Source organism: Micropterus salmoides, unplaced genomic scaffold, assembly GCF_014851395.1.
Source record: "Micropterus salmoides isolate LMB-PRFRI ecotype aquatic unplaced genomic scaffold, ASM1485139v1 Ms_hic_scaffold_17, whole genome shotgun sequence".
In the NCBI taxonomy this organism is placed as follows: Eukaryota; Metazoa; Chordata; class Actinopteri; order Centrarchiformes; family Centrarchidae; genus Micropterus; species Micropterus salmoides.
The window spans coordinates 10,871,330-10,889,760 of record NW_024040817.1 but is presented as its reverse complement, the minus strand read 5'-3'; the positions used below and the strand labels follow the sequence as shown (position 1 = coordinate 10,889,760).

Genomic DNA, 18,431 nt, shown 5'->3' with positions numbered 1-18,431 from the left:
CACTCATCTTTGAGTAAACAGTGTCCTTCTTGCACTGTGAGTCACAGAAAAGTATATTTAACCAGGATACTTCATGCATATGCTCTGATGGGACAGTTTCCTGCTTCATTTATACCAGTAATCTGAGAACAGAAAACTATTTTTCCCATAAACACTGTTATGTTGGAGACTCACAGTTGAAGCACTTCCACTGCCTAGATGAGCATTAAACTCTCCCGGTTACTGTATATCGTCAGTATGATGCCGGTTAAATCTGGTTCTCAAAGTATTTTTCACCATTCTGCATTCCCATTTCAAATTAATCTTTTAAACATATAGTCAGTGTTCGTCAACATAGAAACGCAGGTGCCTTCTGCATAATGTTACAACCCTTTATGTTGTAGTCACCAGTTGTAATAATTTCAACTTTGTTAATAAGAAATCATGTTTTGTCTCTCTCTACCATACCCATGAGAATTAGGGTTAGTGGGAGGAGCCATTTTGGGCACCACTGGTTCTGGAAGTAAAAGTCCCACTCGATGTTACATGACTCACAGTTGAAGCACTTCTACAGTTTGGATCTCCTGGTTAAATAATCAGTACAACTTATTAGAAAAGATCAGGTTCTTTGATCAGCACAAATTGAAAAGTGCAGAACACTGCATTCAAGTGCATCTGTATAGATCACAACAATGACTTTTTAAAACAGAGCTCACATTGTGCAGTGCTGTTTTGCAGCCTTTACTCAAGTGTCGGATGTTGGAGTTTCCTGCCTCCACCCCTCAGGGTCGACCGCCACTTCTGTAAGAATACTGTGATTGCTGTAATGAGCACACTTTTAAGTGATGGATTGTTTAGTCTTTTTTGATTGCTCTCACACTACACTGGAAAAAGGCTGACAAACCATTTATTGCTGACCTACTAACAGTAATTACTGCAGCTCAAATGGCTCATGATGAAACAACCACACCCACTGTAGTATTAACAAGGTAAAAACAGACGTCATAGCTTACTGCTAAGTAAACTTTCTTTACTGAAGGATCCACAGCTGTGTTACAACACTTACACCCAAAGGATCTACATGGTTCTGTTATGACATATGTGATGTCATGTTAATGGACATGAAAATAACTCATGCTTATACCAATAAATGTCAGCTTTAAATGTTGTTGCTTGACAAAAACAGAGTCAGCAGATAAATAACAGAAAATAAACTTGCTCACTCAAGTGTTTATTGCATTCCTTTTTAGCTCTGGAGCAAATGTTGCCTATAAAAGGTGCTGACATGACACTAAAGTTGTTGCTAGCCACAGTGATTGGTTCATTAAAAATAGCTTGAAGCCCCTCTCAATGGTGAGAGTGGAACATTTATTTGGTACATTTTTTTTCACTCTCTCAAAACACATTTACAATGGTAATGTCCCCAAACCTTTCAGGGAAGGGGTGCTTCCTTGTATTTTTTAGTCTTGAAGGGCCTCTGGTGAGGACTGTGAGGAGCCCCTCCACACCTCAGGATGTGCAGCTTTGCCATTATGTTCCTGAAGCAGTGATTTAACATGCTTCTTACAGCCGCTGAGGAGAAGTAAAAGATAACTGGATCCAGGCAGGCGTTGAATGTGCTGGAGAGCAATGCTACGTTCCTCCACCCCTCGCTGTCCTGATGAACAAACCCCACCACATGGGAGGCGTTGTAAGGCCCAAAACAGACGGCGAATACTATTAACGTGCCGAGTGCCAGACCAATGGCACGCAGCCTCCGGCGTCTGCCAATGTTTGGGAGACGGGACAGGATGAGGATGAAGTTGACGTAGCAGAAGCAGCAGATGAAGAAGGGTATGCAGAAGAGAACGAGAAAGAGCTCCAGGCGGACTGGTAGAAGGATGGCGAGCTCTTCTTGGCTGAAATTCAGGTAGCAGGTGGGGGGAGGGCTGTTGGTGGTGCTTCCATTGTTGTTGTCAGTGTGTGCACCTTTGCTCCACTGGGCATAAGGCATGATGTAGACGATGCTGAGGTTCAGAGAGCTCACCACCCAGAACATGATGCTGGCCCACATGGCGTAGCGAGGTCTGCGGCACAGGGAGTACCTGAGGGGGTAGGCGACCCCGAGGTAGCGCTCCACACTCACAGCTGTTAGCAGCAGGGTGCTGTTGTAGATGGTGACATAGAACATGAAACCACTGAAGGGACACAGCTGGTAAGGCAGCATCCAGACCATGTCATCAGAGGCCTCCTTAATTTTAAATGGCAGGAAAGCCAGGAAGATGAGGTCGGAGATGGTGAGGTTGAGGAGGAGGATGTCTATTGGGGCTGCCTTGCGGCGCACCTTGCGGCAGAAGGTGCAGAAGGCCAGGATGTTGGCAGGGACCCCCATGAGAAAGGTGAGGATGTAGACATAAAACAACAGCTGACTGCACAGCATGGCGGATGCTCACACCAGGGACAGACTCTCTGAGACACTGGACACAAGAAAACAGGAATCATCATTAGTATAATATGCAAGCGTCCCCCTCAGGATGAATTCAAATCAGGTCAAATTTGAATTTGTCTTGTACTTTGGTTTGTGACCAAATTCCAAACCAAAACATGTCTGCAATGTCATTGTGAGCATGTTAGCATGCATACCACCTCTGTTAAACAATCTCCTGAAGAAAGCCCTGCATGTTCAGCATCAAGAGATACAGGACATACAACTACATTCATCTTTTTTTTAAGGAGATACATTTTTAAGGAAACCTACATCAGGTCAGATTCTAAACAATTAGTAATTTCTTCTAAAAATTTAAATTGTGAAGACAAAAGTCAGTGGAAATTAAAAGTTATCTCCTCAATTAGAAGTAGAGAGTACATGAAAAAGGATTCAGTCATTCTATATTTGTTGTCAACAAATCCCATGAAAAGACCAAAACCAACATGTGTTCAACATCGACTTCTCTACTGTCTGTGGCACTCAACATCAAGTCTATTGATTCATACTGGAGAAGTACATCTTTAAAAATGGGTTGCAAATACTGTACATATTTTATACTTTATTAAAAGGCTAAACAGGCACTGTAGTTTGTAGCCTTTGTTACTCCAATAGGTGTAAAGTGTATGTTGGGAACTATTTTAATCACTATTTTTGTTGCTATAGTGAGTATTAGGATAATGTTTGAAAAATAAACTAGACAGCTTACCTTCACCGTAATACAGGGTTATGTCACCCAGTACAACGGTGTGGAAGAAGCTGTATGAGGCTTCGGATACGTGGACATTATTTGTAATTATAGTATTCATTGTTCAATTAATTGCTAATAGACTCTCTGTATATACAACCAATCCATTAATGCCACTGAACAGAAGTAAAATAATATAAAGAAGTGTGACCAACTCACCTCTGTCAAGCTTGAAAAACCAGGCTCTCCATCACTGTGCGGCTGTCATGTCTGGTGCTGTAGAGCTCTGGCAGCATGCTTCGCCTCCTGGAAGCAGACTGTTTGATCAGATCACAAGACTGCACTAAATATGCATGTCCTTCTGAATATCTGCTATCTCTCCTTCAATAGAGGAAATTTAATAAGCTTCTGGACGCAATCTTTGTTCTCCTTGCTCTCCAAACATCATCTCCCAGCAACGGTTTAAAAGCTCGCTGTGATGTAGGTGGAAATGTGTTGCAATAACTTTTTGTGTGAATGGTCTTCACAGACAAAGAGAAAGGCAGGTGCTGACTTGTAGTCTGTAGTGTATTTACAGATGAGGTTGAAATTAAGTCCTGGAGCCTACAACATTTATGAGGGCTTACCTCAACATAATCTGATTATGCAGCAAAATTTTTTATTTTATTTATATGGGTTCTGCATTAAAGATAAAAATAAAAAAAAACATTGTAAAAATACAATTCTAAATAATCAAAGAAGCAGTAAATGTGCTTTATCCATGAGGAAAAACTTTTAATATAATTTAATGTTTACAAATTAAACCAAACCTTACAAATAAAAGATGTTTATATGAGTCAACTTGCAAGTTTGGGAAATTTAAGAACCAAAACATGAAAGCTTATTTTACACTGATCCACCAAAGTGACTTCAGGTTACTATCAGCATCATCTACAGTTATTACAGTAGAATAGAAGTGTGACTTACCTGTTTGACATGTTTCCTAGTTCTGGCAGCTGACGTTGGTGTCCGACTTGGTTACTGAGGATTACAAACTGCCCAAGGAAACAGACAGGCTCAGTCTGCAGCCTATGGAGCCTCTTAGCTTCCCTGTGGTCTATCATCCAGTCAATATGTATCAAAACCCCTCCCACCAGCCCCGTTTTTATAATGTCTGTCTACACAACAATGTTCTCAACAACAAACTTGTAATCTGCATGTTGATCCGTGCACCCATCCGTACATGATCTGTGGCTGATCTGAACATTAAAGACACATTAAGACCAGATCAGGTTTATCAAGTGGTTCATGTGCAAGTTTGTATCCACAGTAGCACAGTATACTCAGTAAGACTCGGTGTGTTTATCTTTGTTGAATGTTTTCAGTAATGGAGTCATCAGCATAGCAAGTTATTTAAACACAAGGAGATCAGTATTATTCTTGAAATCTTTTTGTATTTTCTTATTTTATATTTCATGTTCACTTTGCATTATTAATATTTATTCTTTTATTGTTTCCTTATGACCTCTTCGATTTTGACATATTGGTTTATTTAGCGATCTAACTCCAGATTAGTGCATGATTCAGCATGTCTACCCTTGTGAATATTGCAAAAGTATTTTTTGTGTGTGTGTAAGTTTGTGATTATGTTAGAAAGTCACAAGTTTTGTGGTGGTATTCAAATCATTTACTTACGTAAAAGTTGCAACATCACACCATTAAAATACTCCATTACAAGTAAAAGTCCTGCATTCAGCAAGTCAATGTATGAAAGTATTACCCTATTTTGTAAACTGGGCCAACAAGTCCATTTGTTTTGTAAGTAAAATCTTAATCTGGAAAGTAACAAGTAACTTTAACTGTTAAATAAATATAGAGGAGTAAAAGTATGAAGTAGCACAAAATATATAGGTTACTCAAGTACAATACCTCAAAATTGTGCTTCTGTACTGTACTTAGTACCTTCTTTATTAATAATGCAAGCATCCTATTGTTTTGTCATGAGTTTATTTTTGGTTTTATTTATCACATCACTTCCTGCCTTTTCTCTATTTCTAGACACACATCGAACTTTTCACAGCCTCTCGATACCTTGTTCTTCATGCCATTGAGTGCTTTTATTTGAGCACATATTGAGCATATCTAATCAAATCTGTTATGGCTTAACAGTTGTGAGAACCCACGTGCAGGACACAGCACACACACTCAGGGTCAGCTACTTGAGTTAAGCAGGATTTATTCACACAAAGCAGAAAGAACTTGGCTGGAGGGTGACCGACAAAGTAGCTGAGTCTCTACGGTCTGTGCTGCAAATGTTGAGGCAGGTATTTGAAGCAGTGCAGATTGAAGATGATTGGCGACTGGTGAACCGACTCCTGTATGCCTGACTCAACTCCTGAAATCAGAGGGAGAGAAACAGAGCAACTCCCCACTAGGCAGAAACAGAGTGCATGACAAAATCAATAATCAATAAGCTTTGGCATGGCATTTAAATGTCTTGCATGTTTTTTCTTTTGTTTGTTAAATTGTAGGTTTTTTGTCTGTATTAAATGACTACCCACTAAACTGACATCTTTACATGTTCACTGTAAATTACTTCTTTAAATGTATGGAATCCTATTGAAGCCAAGAACAAAATGTTGTAAGTACAAGACGGCGTCTTAATGTACAGTACATGCCGCATGTAATGTGTTTCTAAAGGAGTAGTGATCATCTTGCACCCACCCCTTGCTCGTCAGTAAATAACAAAGATCAGATAAAGGACATCCTGCATAATATATTTCACTGTTTTTGTGCAAAAACTTTTTAACTTTAATGGCTTTTTTTTGTCTGTTTTGTTTTGACTATATATTTTGTTATCTTTTTAAGTATAAGATGCCCATTCCTTGATAACAGATAACAATTCTTTAGCAAATTATTTGAACACTGATGATGATTTGCTGATGCTCATGAGCACAAACATGACAACCATTTGATTTACAAAACTGATTCTTTAACATTTGCTGTCATTGACTTCCCTGTAGCTGAACGCATGTGTGGTGCTGTAAGTTAGAAGCATTTTTTCTTTATTCTCCAAAGACAACAAACAAACATGTATAAACATTGTACTTTATTTTGACCGACAATTTATGAACATTTTACTATTAAACTACATTAAGTATGCAAATTAACATGTTCAGAAATCAATCAATGAATGCATAAATATTTATTTATGTGTATCATTCATTTCAAATGTCACATTTTTTACAAACCTTTATGCCTCAGTTCACATGTTTGAGGGAAAGGCACACATGTAACTAATAACATTAATGTTATGTTCCATTTTGGTGTGCCAATGAGCCTTGCAAGTGAGCCAGGGTCCTGTCAAAATGCAGCCATAATTCACAATATTAGTTGCATCTATGTTTAACAAGTCAAAATATCTGCTTTGGATAAGGTCTGCTCACAGGTCAGCTTGTCTTGTATTTGGTCTTTATGGGAAAAAAACCCACTGAAAACACTTTCCAAAAGAGACCAAGACATATGTTGAAGTGATTCCCCTGTTACAGCTTGGAGCAGTAACTGACTGACACCAGATGGAGCCATTTGTTACCAAACTAATTGTCTGACGTAAAGTTCAGCACTGTTTTCCACTGACTGGTTTAAGACATGCTCAATTGTCGAGTTTGAAAAAGAACACTTCTTCCACTTCAAAATTGTGCAGATTCCTTGGCCAAAAACTTGGATTTCCAGGTCTGCTAAGAGTTCCTTTTTACTGACAAGTTGGCAACACCTTCAGCCATTCCCCAGAGTGAAACAGGAAAAGCTGCACAATGAGTCACTTTTTATCATGGGTTTCATCAACATCCCAAAAAACAGCTTTGGTCGTCACCTATTTTCTTTTTAAACATTTGATATAAAGAAAAAAAAAATGTTGGTACGAGATGGCACAGTGGGATGTAGCTTTGATTGAAGTCAAACACTTTGAAGTCATTTTGCCCTGAAATGACACACATTAACTAGATCATCTGCCATCTGGGGCTGTTGGAAGGCACACACAAAGGATGGTTGACTGTCCATGAATGTTTTTATCCTTCTTTTGGAATTGTCACGATTATTTCCCCCCAAATTCCTGAAGTCTCCACCTGCTGTGATCTCACTCCTGACTTATTTTAGTCACCTCGGCCCCTGCCTGGCTCCTGTCAGACTGTGTAGGTGGCGCCCTGACATTTGCAACACCCTTAGTGCTATGAAAACGTTGTTGACACTCCTCAATGTGGCTGAATGTGCTTTGCCGTCCACAGATTCTTCCCATGATTCCCCTTGACACTGCTGGAGACAGCATCAACATGACTGCAGGCTCCAGGAAAACATTACAGGAGCTCGTCAGCATAGCATATGTCCTCCATTCAATATTTTTGTTCAACACAAACCCCACGATGTGCGAGGCGTTGTAGGGTGCATAGCACACCACAAACACAGCCAGTGTGGACAGTGCAACAGTCAGGGCTCTTCTCTTCCCCATAGGGCGCAAATTTGAGCGCCACACCAGGGTAACGCAGCGCAGCGTGCAAAAAGACGTCACAATAAGAGGCAAAAGAAACAAGACGATGGCCATCTCCAGGCGTAGAGGCAGCAGAAAAGCCAGCTGGGAGGCATTGAAGTGGTCGTAGCAGGCTGAGGTGTCATCCTTAATGAAGACAAAGTTAGCCCCTCCCTCAGCCACTAGGCCAAAACTGAGATGAAGGAACACAAAGGCCCACAATGCAGCACTGATGAAGCAAGAGATTCGAGCCCGGCGGTATCTCTTGTAGATAATTGGGAATGCGATGCTGAGGTAGCGCCCCACTGTCACAGCGGTGATGAACAGGCAGCTGCCATACAGTGAGGAGAAGAGGAAGAAGCTGTAGACGGGGCAGACGGGTGCTGGCAGCCTCCACTCCTGAAACAAAGTCTCCAGAGCTTTGACAGGCAGCCAAGCCACAAGTGCCAAGTTGGCCAGGCACAAGTTGAGGGCGTAGACCACGTTGGGTGTGGCGCCACGTTTGCGGGCCTTGCGCACATACACAAACAGGACCAGCAGGTTGGCAGGAAGACCCAGCAGGAAGGTGAAGATGTAGACAGAGAGAGCGATGAAAACCTTGTACAGCATCTCTTCAGTTTAGGACATGGTGAGAGGCATGGTGGGAAGTCCAGCAAAAAGGTAGCACTGCCTCCAATTTACCATGATGGGGATAAATCTTTAGACAAACTCAAGCTAAACAGGAAAGTCTCGACCAAAACAAGCAAACAAACTGATTATTTGTCGACTAGGTAGATGCACAGTTGTCCTTGTGTCCTCTCAAATTATAAACCACATCTTTTAAATGACAGATTCTCCATTTGTGGCAGCAATGTCCAAGCTGGTAAGAGAGCTGCTGTAGTGCCGAGTTTCTCCATCATGTGCAGACTCAGCTCTAAGACAGGTGACAGCAGGGGAAAAAAAGAGGCGGTGGTCACAAAAGTGTTGATGCATGTGGGCATGAAGGGGGCGAGGTGCACACGACATCATGACAGAGATGCAGATAAGGAGACGCATCCACTCATGCAGAAGTAGGGGGCATTTAGCAGGCACCAGGCTGCCTTAATTGCCCTCTCAGCGTGGTGGGCAACAGACAGGTAGCATCTGGGCCCTTAAGTGAAATGATTCAGAATAATTCAGCCTGTCAGGAAGCACCTAGCCGTCTCCTTAAGGCTGAGGCTGTCTAAATGAACTGGAGGGCAGTAAAGTCATAAATGTGCTGAAGTTGATGGTGGATGCGAGGACAGGATGGATTGGGCTTTGGGAAACGGTGATGTTTGTGGCATGATGGCACTTCTCACAGTTTTATGGGTGGGTGGAATGAGTTCTTTAGTGTGTTTATGTGTGAAAGTGGGTGTGAGAGAAAAATGGGTGTGCCACGCAAAAGCCGTTTGGTGAAGAAAATGGAGCAGAAAATCACTCTGACTTGTTTTATTAGAGCAGAATGACAGATACCAAGAAATGTTTGTCCAAGAAAAGACCTGCAGCAGTTCAAAACATGGCTGTTAGCCGTTTGATTAGTCTATTGATCCACTGTTCAAAACAAATGTGTTTGTAGTTACTCTTCTGATATATTGGCATGAATGTTTGCAAAGTAATGACTACATATTTACATGACTTATTAGCTGCAGCTAAAGTGACATTAGCACAGACTTCAGTCATCACTCATATGTTATGTTTTTCAGGATGCCTCAGGAGGTTGCAGTGGGTATTTCCAACCTGAGGGCCATTTAATTAGTCCCAGCTAACTTGTCAATCACAATAGCTAGAGCATTTAATGACATCTTGTCTCAATAATTAATTTTGCTCATACAGTGCACTCTACTATTCGCAAATACAGTGTCTTGATGATTACACCCCTCACATTTGTGTAAATATTTCATTATTTCTTTTCATGTGACAACACTACAATGCTACAATGTGAAGTTGTGAGTGTACAACTTGTGTAACAGTGTAAATTTGCTGTCCCCTCAAAATAACACATCACACAGCATTTAATGTCTAAACCACTGGCAATGAAAGTGAGTACACCCCCAGGTGAAAATGTCCAAATTGGGCCAAAGGAGTCAATATTTTATGTGGCCATCACTATTTTCCAGCACTGCCTTAACCCTCTTGGGCATGGAGACCAGAGCTTCACAGGTTGCCATTGGAGTCCTCTTCCACTCCTGCATGACGACATCACGGAGCTGGTGGATGTTAGAGACTTTGCGCTCCTCCACCTTCCGTTTGGGGATGCCCCACAAATGCTCAATAGGGTTTAGGTCTGGAGTCATGCTTGGCCAGTCCATCACCTTTACCCTCAGCTTCTTTAGCAAGGCAGTTTTCGTCTTGGAGGTGTGTTTGAGGTTGTTATCATGTTGGAATACTGCCTTGTGGCCCAGTTTCCGAGGGAGGGGACCACGCTCTGCTTCAGTATGTCACAGTACATGTTGACATTCATGGTTGCCTTAATGAACTGTAGCTGACAGGCTGACCCCCCACCCTCTGCAGCAATGCTAGCAGCACTCATATGTCTATTTCCCAAAGACAACCTCTGGATATGACGCTGAGCACGTGCACTCACCTTCTTTGGTCGACCATGGCGAGGCCTGTTCTGAGTGGAACCTGTCCTGTTGAATCGCTGTATGGACTTGGCCACCGTGCTGCAGCTCAGTTTCAGGGTCTTGGCAATCTTCTTATAGCCTAGGCCATCTTTATGTAGAGCAACAATTCTTTTTTTCAGATCCTCAGAGATGTAGTGTGAGAGCGAATTCACCAAATTTAACACACCCGCTCCCCATTCACGGCCGGAGACCTTGAAACATTAACGAGTCACATTGCACTGGGGAGGGAAAATGGCTGATTGGGCCAAATTTGGACATTTTCACTTCGGGGTGTACTCACTTTTGTTGCCAGCAGTTTAGACATTAAAGTCTGTGTAAGGTGTTATTTTCAGGGGACAGCAAATTCACACAAGCTGTACACTCACTACTTTAGATTGTAGCAAAGTGTCATTTCTTCAGTGTTGTCACATGAAAATATGATCAAATATTTACAGAAATTTGAGGGGTGCACTCACTTTTGTGAGATGCTGTATATCCACTAAATTCAGAGCTCAATATATTTGCAAAGTTGCAAGCAAGAACTAATCCTTCATTCTTTGACCAGAGGCTTAGCCATGTGAGCTGGATGATAATGAAACAGTTAGTGAGCTAGACTGAATATTATAAATGACATTGTGGCCACACTTTACAACAGTTAGATCCTAGTTAGTAACTTTATTGTAGTGAATGGGTCTTCACTGTGTTGTCCTACACCGTTATGTTGCATTATTGTATATTATGTGGGTCACGGTGGACAAGCTGTGTACCTGAGTATCAGTAACTCAGTAATAAATCTAAATTTGAGGTCCAAGCTAATGTAGTTGGCTGCTCCTGCCTTGCCACACAAGGCTAGTATAAACAAATCGCTCCACATTTACTTACATGGTTACATCATTTCTTGCAGGCTAAAATCAACAATCTCACAGAATACCAGTGGTACGCAGGATATTAATATGGATCGCGTTAATTGGTGAAGTAATGTAGAAAGCAATACATCTATGTATTTTGCACTGGATAACGATAGCAACTGGTCAGCGTCAGCCGGCAAGCTAACTTTATGTAACGAGCCAACTAAAGCACAAAATCACAATATATTTCACATGATTTCCAGTAATGTTAGTTTACCTGTCCAACAGGAAAAAGGACAACTCTGTGTTGGTTTTGTTGATTTCAAAAAGGCTGTAAAATGTGTATTTGGCACTTCAGCTGCTGTCTGTGGTGCTGATCCAAGGCTGTGGTGGAGTCGTGTGTCTGTACGCCCGTGTACACAAGGTGCTTTTTGGGGGGAGGGGCCCAAGGAAAAAAATTGGACCGGGTCAAATCACAATGACGTTACGCTGCTGGACACTAATTGAGCCAGTCCTTACTGACATTAACATAACATCACATTGTAAGTTCATGTGGCATACTTGTTAGCAGTTGCTTATTTACACGTCCAGCAGATACAGAACAACATTATCATTCATTTGGAGTCATGTTTCTAACACACCTGATAAATGTAAGTCCAATGTAAGTCCTCTTTTGGCTTTGTTTTTGGTCTTCTCCAAATTCTAAAGGAAGCATCTGTCTTTTTAGCTCCTAAATGCTCCTCTGTGTAGTCGCTCTGTCTGTCTGCTGTTTGGTGCTGAGCATATAGAGTACAGTTAGAGCTTTATTCACAGAAAGCAGTTGCCTGCAGAGGCTGAAAACACTGATTCTAATCAATTGCTAGCGTAACCTGGAACCTTTAAATTTTTTTTGCACAGCAGATCAAGTCAACATGCAACAATGTGAAATTTGTCAACATGAAAGCATACAATTGCATTATACTTTGATTTATCTGAGAAGATCTCACTTTCTAAATGTTCAGAGACAAGACAAATTTCTTTCTCTGCTAAATCCTCATAAAAATGCAGCAACTAACACAAATACATCCATTTGAAGACATTACGACTGAGGCAGGTGAGAGTTACTAGGGTTTTATTGTCTCAGGCACCATGTTTAGTACCTGTTTATCCGATTTTTTATCTTAACCGCGTATACTGCATGAGTCAAGGTTCACGTCATTAGCACCATCTTCATGCTCCAAACAGCATCAGTTGATCAAACAATATGACGAGGCCAAACAAAGCCATTAAAGCTAATGGTCGATAAAAGTAATGACCTTAACACACATGTGAGCACGTGAGCACTTCCACTTGGGAATTTTTGCATTCAATCACTAAATTTTCAAAAAGGAAAACCTCAAATGGATCAATAGTTTCAGATGCTAAAACAATCTTTATGAATACATCTTTAATTAAGACTGCAGGAAACAAGCACATAATTGACATTTTATACATAATTTAGATGTTTTTTTGTGAAAGTTAAATAGACACAGGTAAATCACATAATTGATCATTTAAGACAAGTAAAAGCATATTAACCACATGTAAGAAGGTCTACGAGAATATTTTTTGCAAGAGGATGACAGTTCTTGTTAAAATAAATAAATGAAAATACAAGAAAATGTTTTGTTCAAAGCTAAAATTAATGAATCATCCTAATACATTTGTTGTTTCATCCCTTCCCTTCAAAAACTGGATACCATTGCCTTACTGAGCCAGCAGCTGCAGGTGGCTCCTCCCGCTGGAGTTTGTGAGCGGGACCATCAGCACCGGGGTTTTATCAGTGCCGGAGGTGGATGTGAGGCGGGTCCGGGTGTTCATGCTTCGTTGTTCCAGAGACAGAGCTTCCTGTTTTCTGGAAAGATCTTGCAGCATGCGAGAGTGATGGAGCTTCATCTTCTGCAGGGAGTGCCTGAGTGAGAACAGGATGGATGAAACAAGCAGCGATGAAAGCTTTAGAGGGATTTCTTTCCTTTCTGGTAATCAAAATACTCTTGTAGGCCTATAGTAGGCCCTAGTGGCTTATCGGTTTAGTTTGCTGGGTTTAAAACATCACTATGTCCAGTGCATAGTGTAAAAAGAAAATATGTCTTAACTATAAGCTCCACTTGGTGATCATAGCAGCAAAACTCTGACTCACTGAGCCTCAGACAGCTTCTGTTTCAGAGCCATGATCGTGGCCTCCAGCTGATTGACTTCATTAACGAGGCCGTGCTGCACCTTCAAACAAACAGGAAGGAAATGATCAATCAGGATGAAGCCTCCTAATGTTTTTTAAAACATTAAAGTGACGACTGCTGCTACTTCCACTGCTGCTATTAATATTCTATATTTGATATACTACAGTATTGGCTTTATTTAAACCTCGTCTCTGCACAGGTCCATGCCAGGTCTGTTGGTCCTGTTCTCCAGTCTGGTGTGAGCCAGCTTGAGGGAGGCTGTCTTTGCCTGCAGATCTGTATCCAACCCGTGGATGTCGCTCTCCATTTCTGCCATTTCATCTTCAGTCTACATTCAGATGTACAGACAGTCAGAAACACTTTTCTATAATCAATAATCTCTTGGATTGGAAGGATAATGGCTGGATTAAGACTTCTTTGAGCCCCTGAGTGTTAAAAACTCTAAAATCCGTAAAACTAACCTTCAGTCAAAAAGATAAATACCTGAAAAATACACACTATTAATAACATTATCATTTTTATTATTCTCTTACATTTCTTATTTGCCACTCCAGCTCATCGCGGGCCTGCTCTTCATGGTGGTGACGCTTACGAAGAGCAAACTCTGTGGCCCTGAGCTGAGTGTTCAACTCATTCTGCAGCTAAAAAATAGAAAATAGATTGAATAAATAAATTGATTGCAATCATATCCTTTAAGATCCCTTGCGTTGATATTTGTGTTTAGATTTCACATTGTATTAAAGGAGTTAATTTGTCATATTGTTTTGGATTTGTCAGAAAGGACATTACTAGAAATGCAATGGTAACTTATCTGCACTTTACGTGCCATATTTTTTCAAAACAAACACTACACAGCCAATACTACACGAGCAGGTGTAGTTACATCACACACACCTGAGCTCTGGTGAGACTCATGTCTTCCCTCTTTTGCTGTGACACCTGCATGGCCTCCTGGGCACGAGCCACATTATACTGGCTGAACTGGAGCCACTCTTGGGGGGTGGAGGAACTACATCAACGACAACATTTGTGCATGTTACTCAATGAAGCATGAGAAAATTAAGCATTATTCTACAGTATAATCCTTAAAGGATTACGCCAGGATATATCGTACAATGAGAAACTTCTCTGCAATTATGAGTCAAAATCCCATTTATCAGTAATCTAAGAGTTTAAAATGCTGTCAATAAGAGTTTTAGCAAAATAGTTAAACTGCGGATGTAAAAATCTAAAAACCCGGATGGTATGCGAGTTGGGTTGGTCTTCAGCGAGATCTGAGGTGACTTTATTGTAAGTGACAGGCAGGACATATCAATGTCCAGCGCGTCCATCTTGTTCTGGAGGTCAGCTGTCAGCTGATGCCGAACTTCCTGCAAAACACTGGGAACCAGAACAAAGAGAGGTGGTCAGAGAAAAAGAAGAAATGGTCCATCTGCAAGTTTTGCATCACACCATAGCGTCTCTTACCACAGTTGCTCGAAGGCTTTGTCTATGTTTTGCTGCAGAACTTGCTGCACTCTTTCAATCAGCTCCACTTCTTTTTTCAGCTGCTCATCCACGGGGTCAGTGACAAGCTCGTAACCTCGTCGTCCGTCCCTCAGGGTCAAGCATTCACTACTGACCTCCAGGGGAACAGCAGTGGCAGCCAGGGCCTGCTCGGTTTGCTCTTTAGACTGTCCGAACACACATCAATGCTGAGGTCACTACGCTGTCAGACTAAAAAGTGAAGTTTGTAAGAACATGACAAACTAACACCTACATACTCACAAGTATGATCATTATCTACTGAAGGGCACACCGTCGACAATTTTTAATTGACTGAATACTCGAAGCAAAACACACAAATACATCCACACATGTATAAAAACATATGTGGGTCTCTGACTCCTTTATACTTTTATGAACAGAAAATGAGACAAGCACTCAGTCGTTTCAGAGGTTTCTGGACAAATCACCACGGTCAGAGCCTCCATCTCTTCATCCACTTTCTGTGCGCAGGTTTCTAACGCCTCTTTCCACCGAGCAACATCCCACACCCGGTCACTCAACCTGCGAGAGGTATCGCTTTCATCCCAGGTTGTCTACAGAGAAAAGGTGCAAGAAAATGCACGGGAGGCTGATCAAATGTGGAGGAGTTTTCTTCATCCAGTAGTACAAAACTAACACAGTTAATCTTTATAGTGGGCATCCTCACAAACCAGAACCCACCTTGCAGTTGGTCTCGTTGCGTAGGGACCTCCCTTCCTGTCGAATCATATTTGAAACATGTCGCTCATGTTGTGCTGTGGCAGACAGCTGGTGGTTGTTGCTGTGCCACTCTGATACACTGTGGCGCAGGCCAGGCTTTGCAGGAAGTGCAGACATCCTTCTGTTGCAGAAACATGTGAACATCACAATAATTGTATTTGCCAAGTGTCGTTACATGTGCAGGATTTGTTTTGGTGACACTCTCACAGAAGCATATTGATACCCTTGTAAACACAGACGGACATGGTAAAAGTCCAACAGAGCTACTGTGGCATGCAGCACAAAAAGACAGTGAGAGATGATGCAGCAGAATTTGCATTAGTAGTCAATATTTTCAATCATTTAACACACACCTGTTTTCAAATATTAACAAGTGAGTTTCCTAAATGACTAATGTATTAGTCAGTAAGTATTTGGCCCTTGGCAATATTGGTGCACAAACTCAGCCAAGATGGACTCTGTTTCCCAAATGTCAGGCTTTTTAATGTGAAGATTGTTTATTATTTTGCACAAGAGCCAACAGAGTGTGTCGACCTCCGTAATTTATGCAGCACGCTTTGGAACGGGAGGGGTGAGTGGTGACTGATGGTGCATTCAGGTGGTGTCGAAATAATCTGAATTTCTTCCCTCTCCTTAAATCTTTATTGCAAAAAGAGGAATAAAGTGTACATGGGACATAAAGAAGTATACAGAACAGTATACAAATGTATAAGAAAACACAAATAACATAAAATTTGCCAGGGGTAGTCTATATTATATAAAGAATTTGAAAGAGGACCATATATTCACAGTTTTCTCAGCCCTTCTGTTGTTGGATTTAGAAATTAAATTAATATAATGTACAACCCCATGGAGAAAAGGTACAGGTTGTTTTTTACAACTGAATTTACAGTTGCCATTTGAATTAATACATTTATTATAAAGCACTTATTTCGCGTGAGGAGCAAGTCAATGCACAATGAGCTGTTGGTTGCAATTTGCAACTCTCACCACTAGATGCCACTAAAGCTTACACATTGAACCTTTAAGTAGTTAGGCTATTCTTAGCACCACCTGGACTTTCAATATCACTTAGAATAATATAATTTAATATTGTATGACAATGACAATCTTTTAAGTGACTCAGAGGTGAGTGTTGTGTTACCATACCATTCATACACAGTTCATGTATAATGTACATTTTGTGGAGTGGAGTTTGGTAGTAGAACACAACATGTGGTATAGGTGAGAGACAATCGAGGAAATGGAACTTGTAATCAGTGGTGGACGAAGTATTCAGATACTTTACTTAAGTGAAAGTACTAATACCACACTGTTACAAGTAAAAGTATTTAAGTATACTTGAAGTATTAAAAGTAAAAGTACTCAATGCAGAAAAATGTCAATGTTATACTATTTTATATCATTAGGTGATTATTTTTCATGCATTCATTCAAAAGCAGGATTTTACTGTTGTTGAGGTGAATCTCGTTTTAAAATATTTTGTACCAGACTGAAACCAACAATTATTTTCTTTCCAGATTCATCTGCTGATTATTTTCTCCATTAATTGATTGATTGTTTGTAAAAAATAAAAATAAAAAAAAAGAAGAAGAAGAAGAAAATAGTGACAAATGTCATCACAATAACCCAGAGCCCAAAGACACACTTTCACAATGCTTGTTTTTTTCAATAAACAGTCCAGACCTCAAAATTATTAAAAATACAGTTAAATTATTCAAATAATTAAAGGGGAAAGCAGCATAACTTCACATTTGCGCAACATTTTTTTTTTATGATCAAAATAGTTTCCAATTTTATGTCAGTTGACTTAATCGACTAATTATTTCAGCTGTACTTGTCAACTGTTAGCTAGTTTCATTTTTAACAAAACATATTTATATATTCTTCATATTTTTTGCTTGTAAGAATGTGCAAAGGAACAAGTAACTAAAGCTGTAAGAGAAATGTGGTGAAGTAAAAAGTAGCCTACAATATTTCCCTTAGAGATGTAGTGGAGTATAGTTTCACAGTGGTATGACAAAGGCTACTCAAGTTAAGTACAAGTAGCTACCTCTAATTTGTACTTAAGTAAAGTACTTGAGTAAATGTACTTTACTGTTACTGTCCTCCACTGCTTGTAATGACAGATATTAACATCACCGACATGACGAGGGGAATCTCTTTGAAGCAAAAAAAGGCTTCATGATATCTTATGTGTTCTCATAAAACCCTTCTCTAGAGCTCCACGGGCTTTAGGCCATGAGTGTTTGGTTACTCCCAAACACTTGTCTTCTCATACAGCTGCTATTATACAGTCTCAAACACCGCGATAACTTTAAATCTCACTTCATAAGTTTCTTGTCACTACATTTTTACTCACCGGGATTCTAGAATGTTAGGAAAGCCGGCGCGTGCTGGTTTGTCTGGAGCAGGTTTTCTAACAAGTACTCGAGCCGTCTCCAGGCAACGAGGTGACACAACGTTCCACAGAAACGTTTTAATAATTAAAAATGTGACGTGACGACGTAAACGACGACGTAAACAACGTTCTCGGTGATTCGAATTCTTCTGTGCCGCCATCAGCCGACAGGAAACGATAATATTAACATATTAACATGTGGAGGAGAAGACAAAAACCAACACAAACTAGATTGTTGTCTAGCCCTAAACAGATTATGAAAGGGCAGGATATCTCTACTGTCAGAGATATCAAGCAGAGGCAGCTTCTTACCAATTAGACTCAATGATCTTTGCAATTGAATAGGGGAGACCATAGGACAGGTGTGGCGGATTATGAGAAATTCCATCTATTAATACCGGATTTCAAAGAACTTGAGGATAACAATAATTTAATAATAATCCTAGGAGAAGGACATAGGGGAGACCGGGTATGGTTGTAACATGGGTAGAGTTGTAACAAC

The 18,431-nt window shown here is 40.6% G+C and overlaps 3 protein-coding genes across 4 annotated transcripts; all 3 read right to left on the bottom strand.

Moving 5' to 3' along the window:
- Positions 1-1,072: 1,072 nt before the first annotated feature.
- On the bottom strand, positions 1,073-3,598 carry LOC119908034 (free fatty acid receptor 3-like). Its single transcript, XM_038725779.1, has 2 exons — positions 3,351-3,598; positions 1,073-2,435 (listed from the first exon to the last, which is right to left on the bottom strand). The coding sequence occupies exon 2, from the start codon at positions 2,396-2,398 to the stop codon at positions 1,412-1,414; it is 987 nt and encodes a 328-aa protein (XP_038581707.1). The 5' UTR covers positions 2,399-2,435; positions 3,351-3,598; the 3' UTR covers positions 1,073-1,411.
- Positions 3,599-7,245: 3,647 nt separating this feature from the next.
- On the bottom strand, positions 7,246-8,241 carry LOC119907759 (free fatty acid receptor 3). Its single transcript, XM_038725448.1, has one exon. It carries the CDS (start codon positions 8,239-8,241, stop codon positions 7,246-7,248), a length of 996 nt encoding a protein of 331 aa, XP_038581376.1.
- Positions 8,242-12,177: 3,936 nt separating this feature from the next.
- Positions 12,178-17,959, bottom strand: tekt2 (tektin 2 (testicular)). Of its 2 annotated transcripts, none has more exons than XM_038723970.1 (10): positions 17,891-17,959; positions 15,490-15,649; positions 15,237-15,362; positions 14,749-14,954; positions 14,518-14,661; positions 14,176-14,290; positions 13,815-13,922; positions 13,466-13,609; positions 13,242-13,321; positions 12,178-13,013 (listed from the first exon to the last, which is right to left on the bottom strand). In XM_038723970.1, the coding sequence occupies exons 2-10, from the start codon at positions 15,643-15,645 to the stop codon at positions 12,809-12,811; spliced, it is 1,284 nt and encodes a 427-aa protein (XP_038579898.1). In that variant the 5' UTR covers positions 15,646-15,649; positions 17,891-17,959; the 3' UTR covers positions 12,178-12,808. The 2 variants fall into 2 exon arrangements, with proteins under 2 accessions (XP_038579898.1, XP_038579899.1); XM_038723971.1 differs by having other exon boundaries at positions 12,911-13,013; positions 13,198-13,321.
- Between the last annotated feature and the right edge of the window lie 472 nt (positions 17,960-18,431).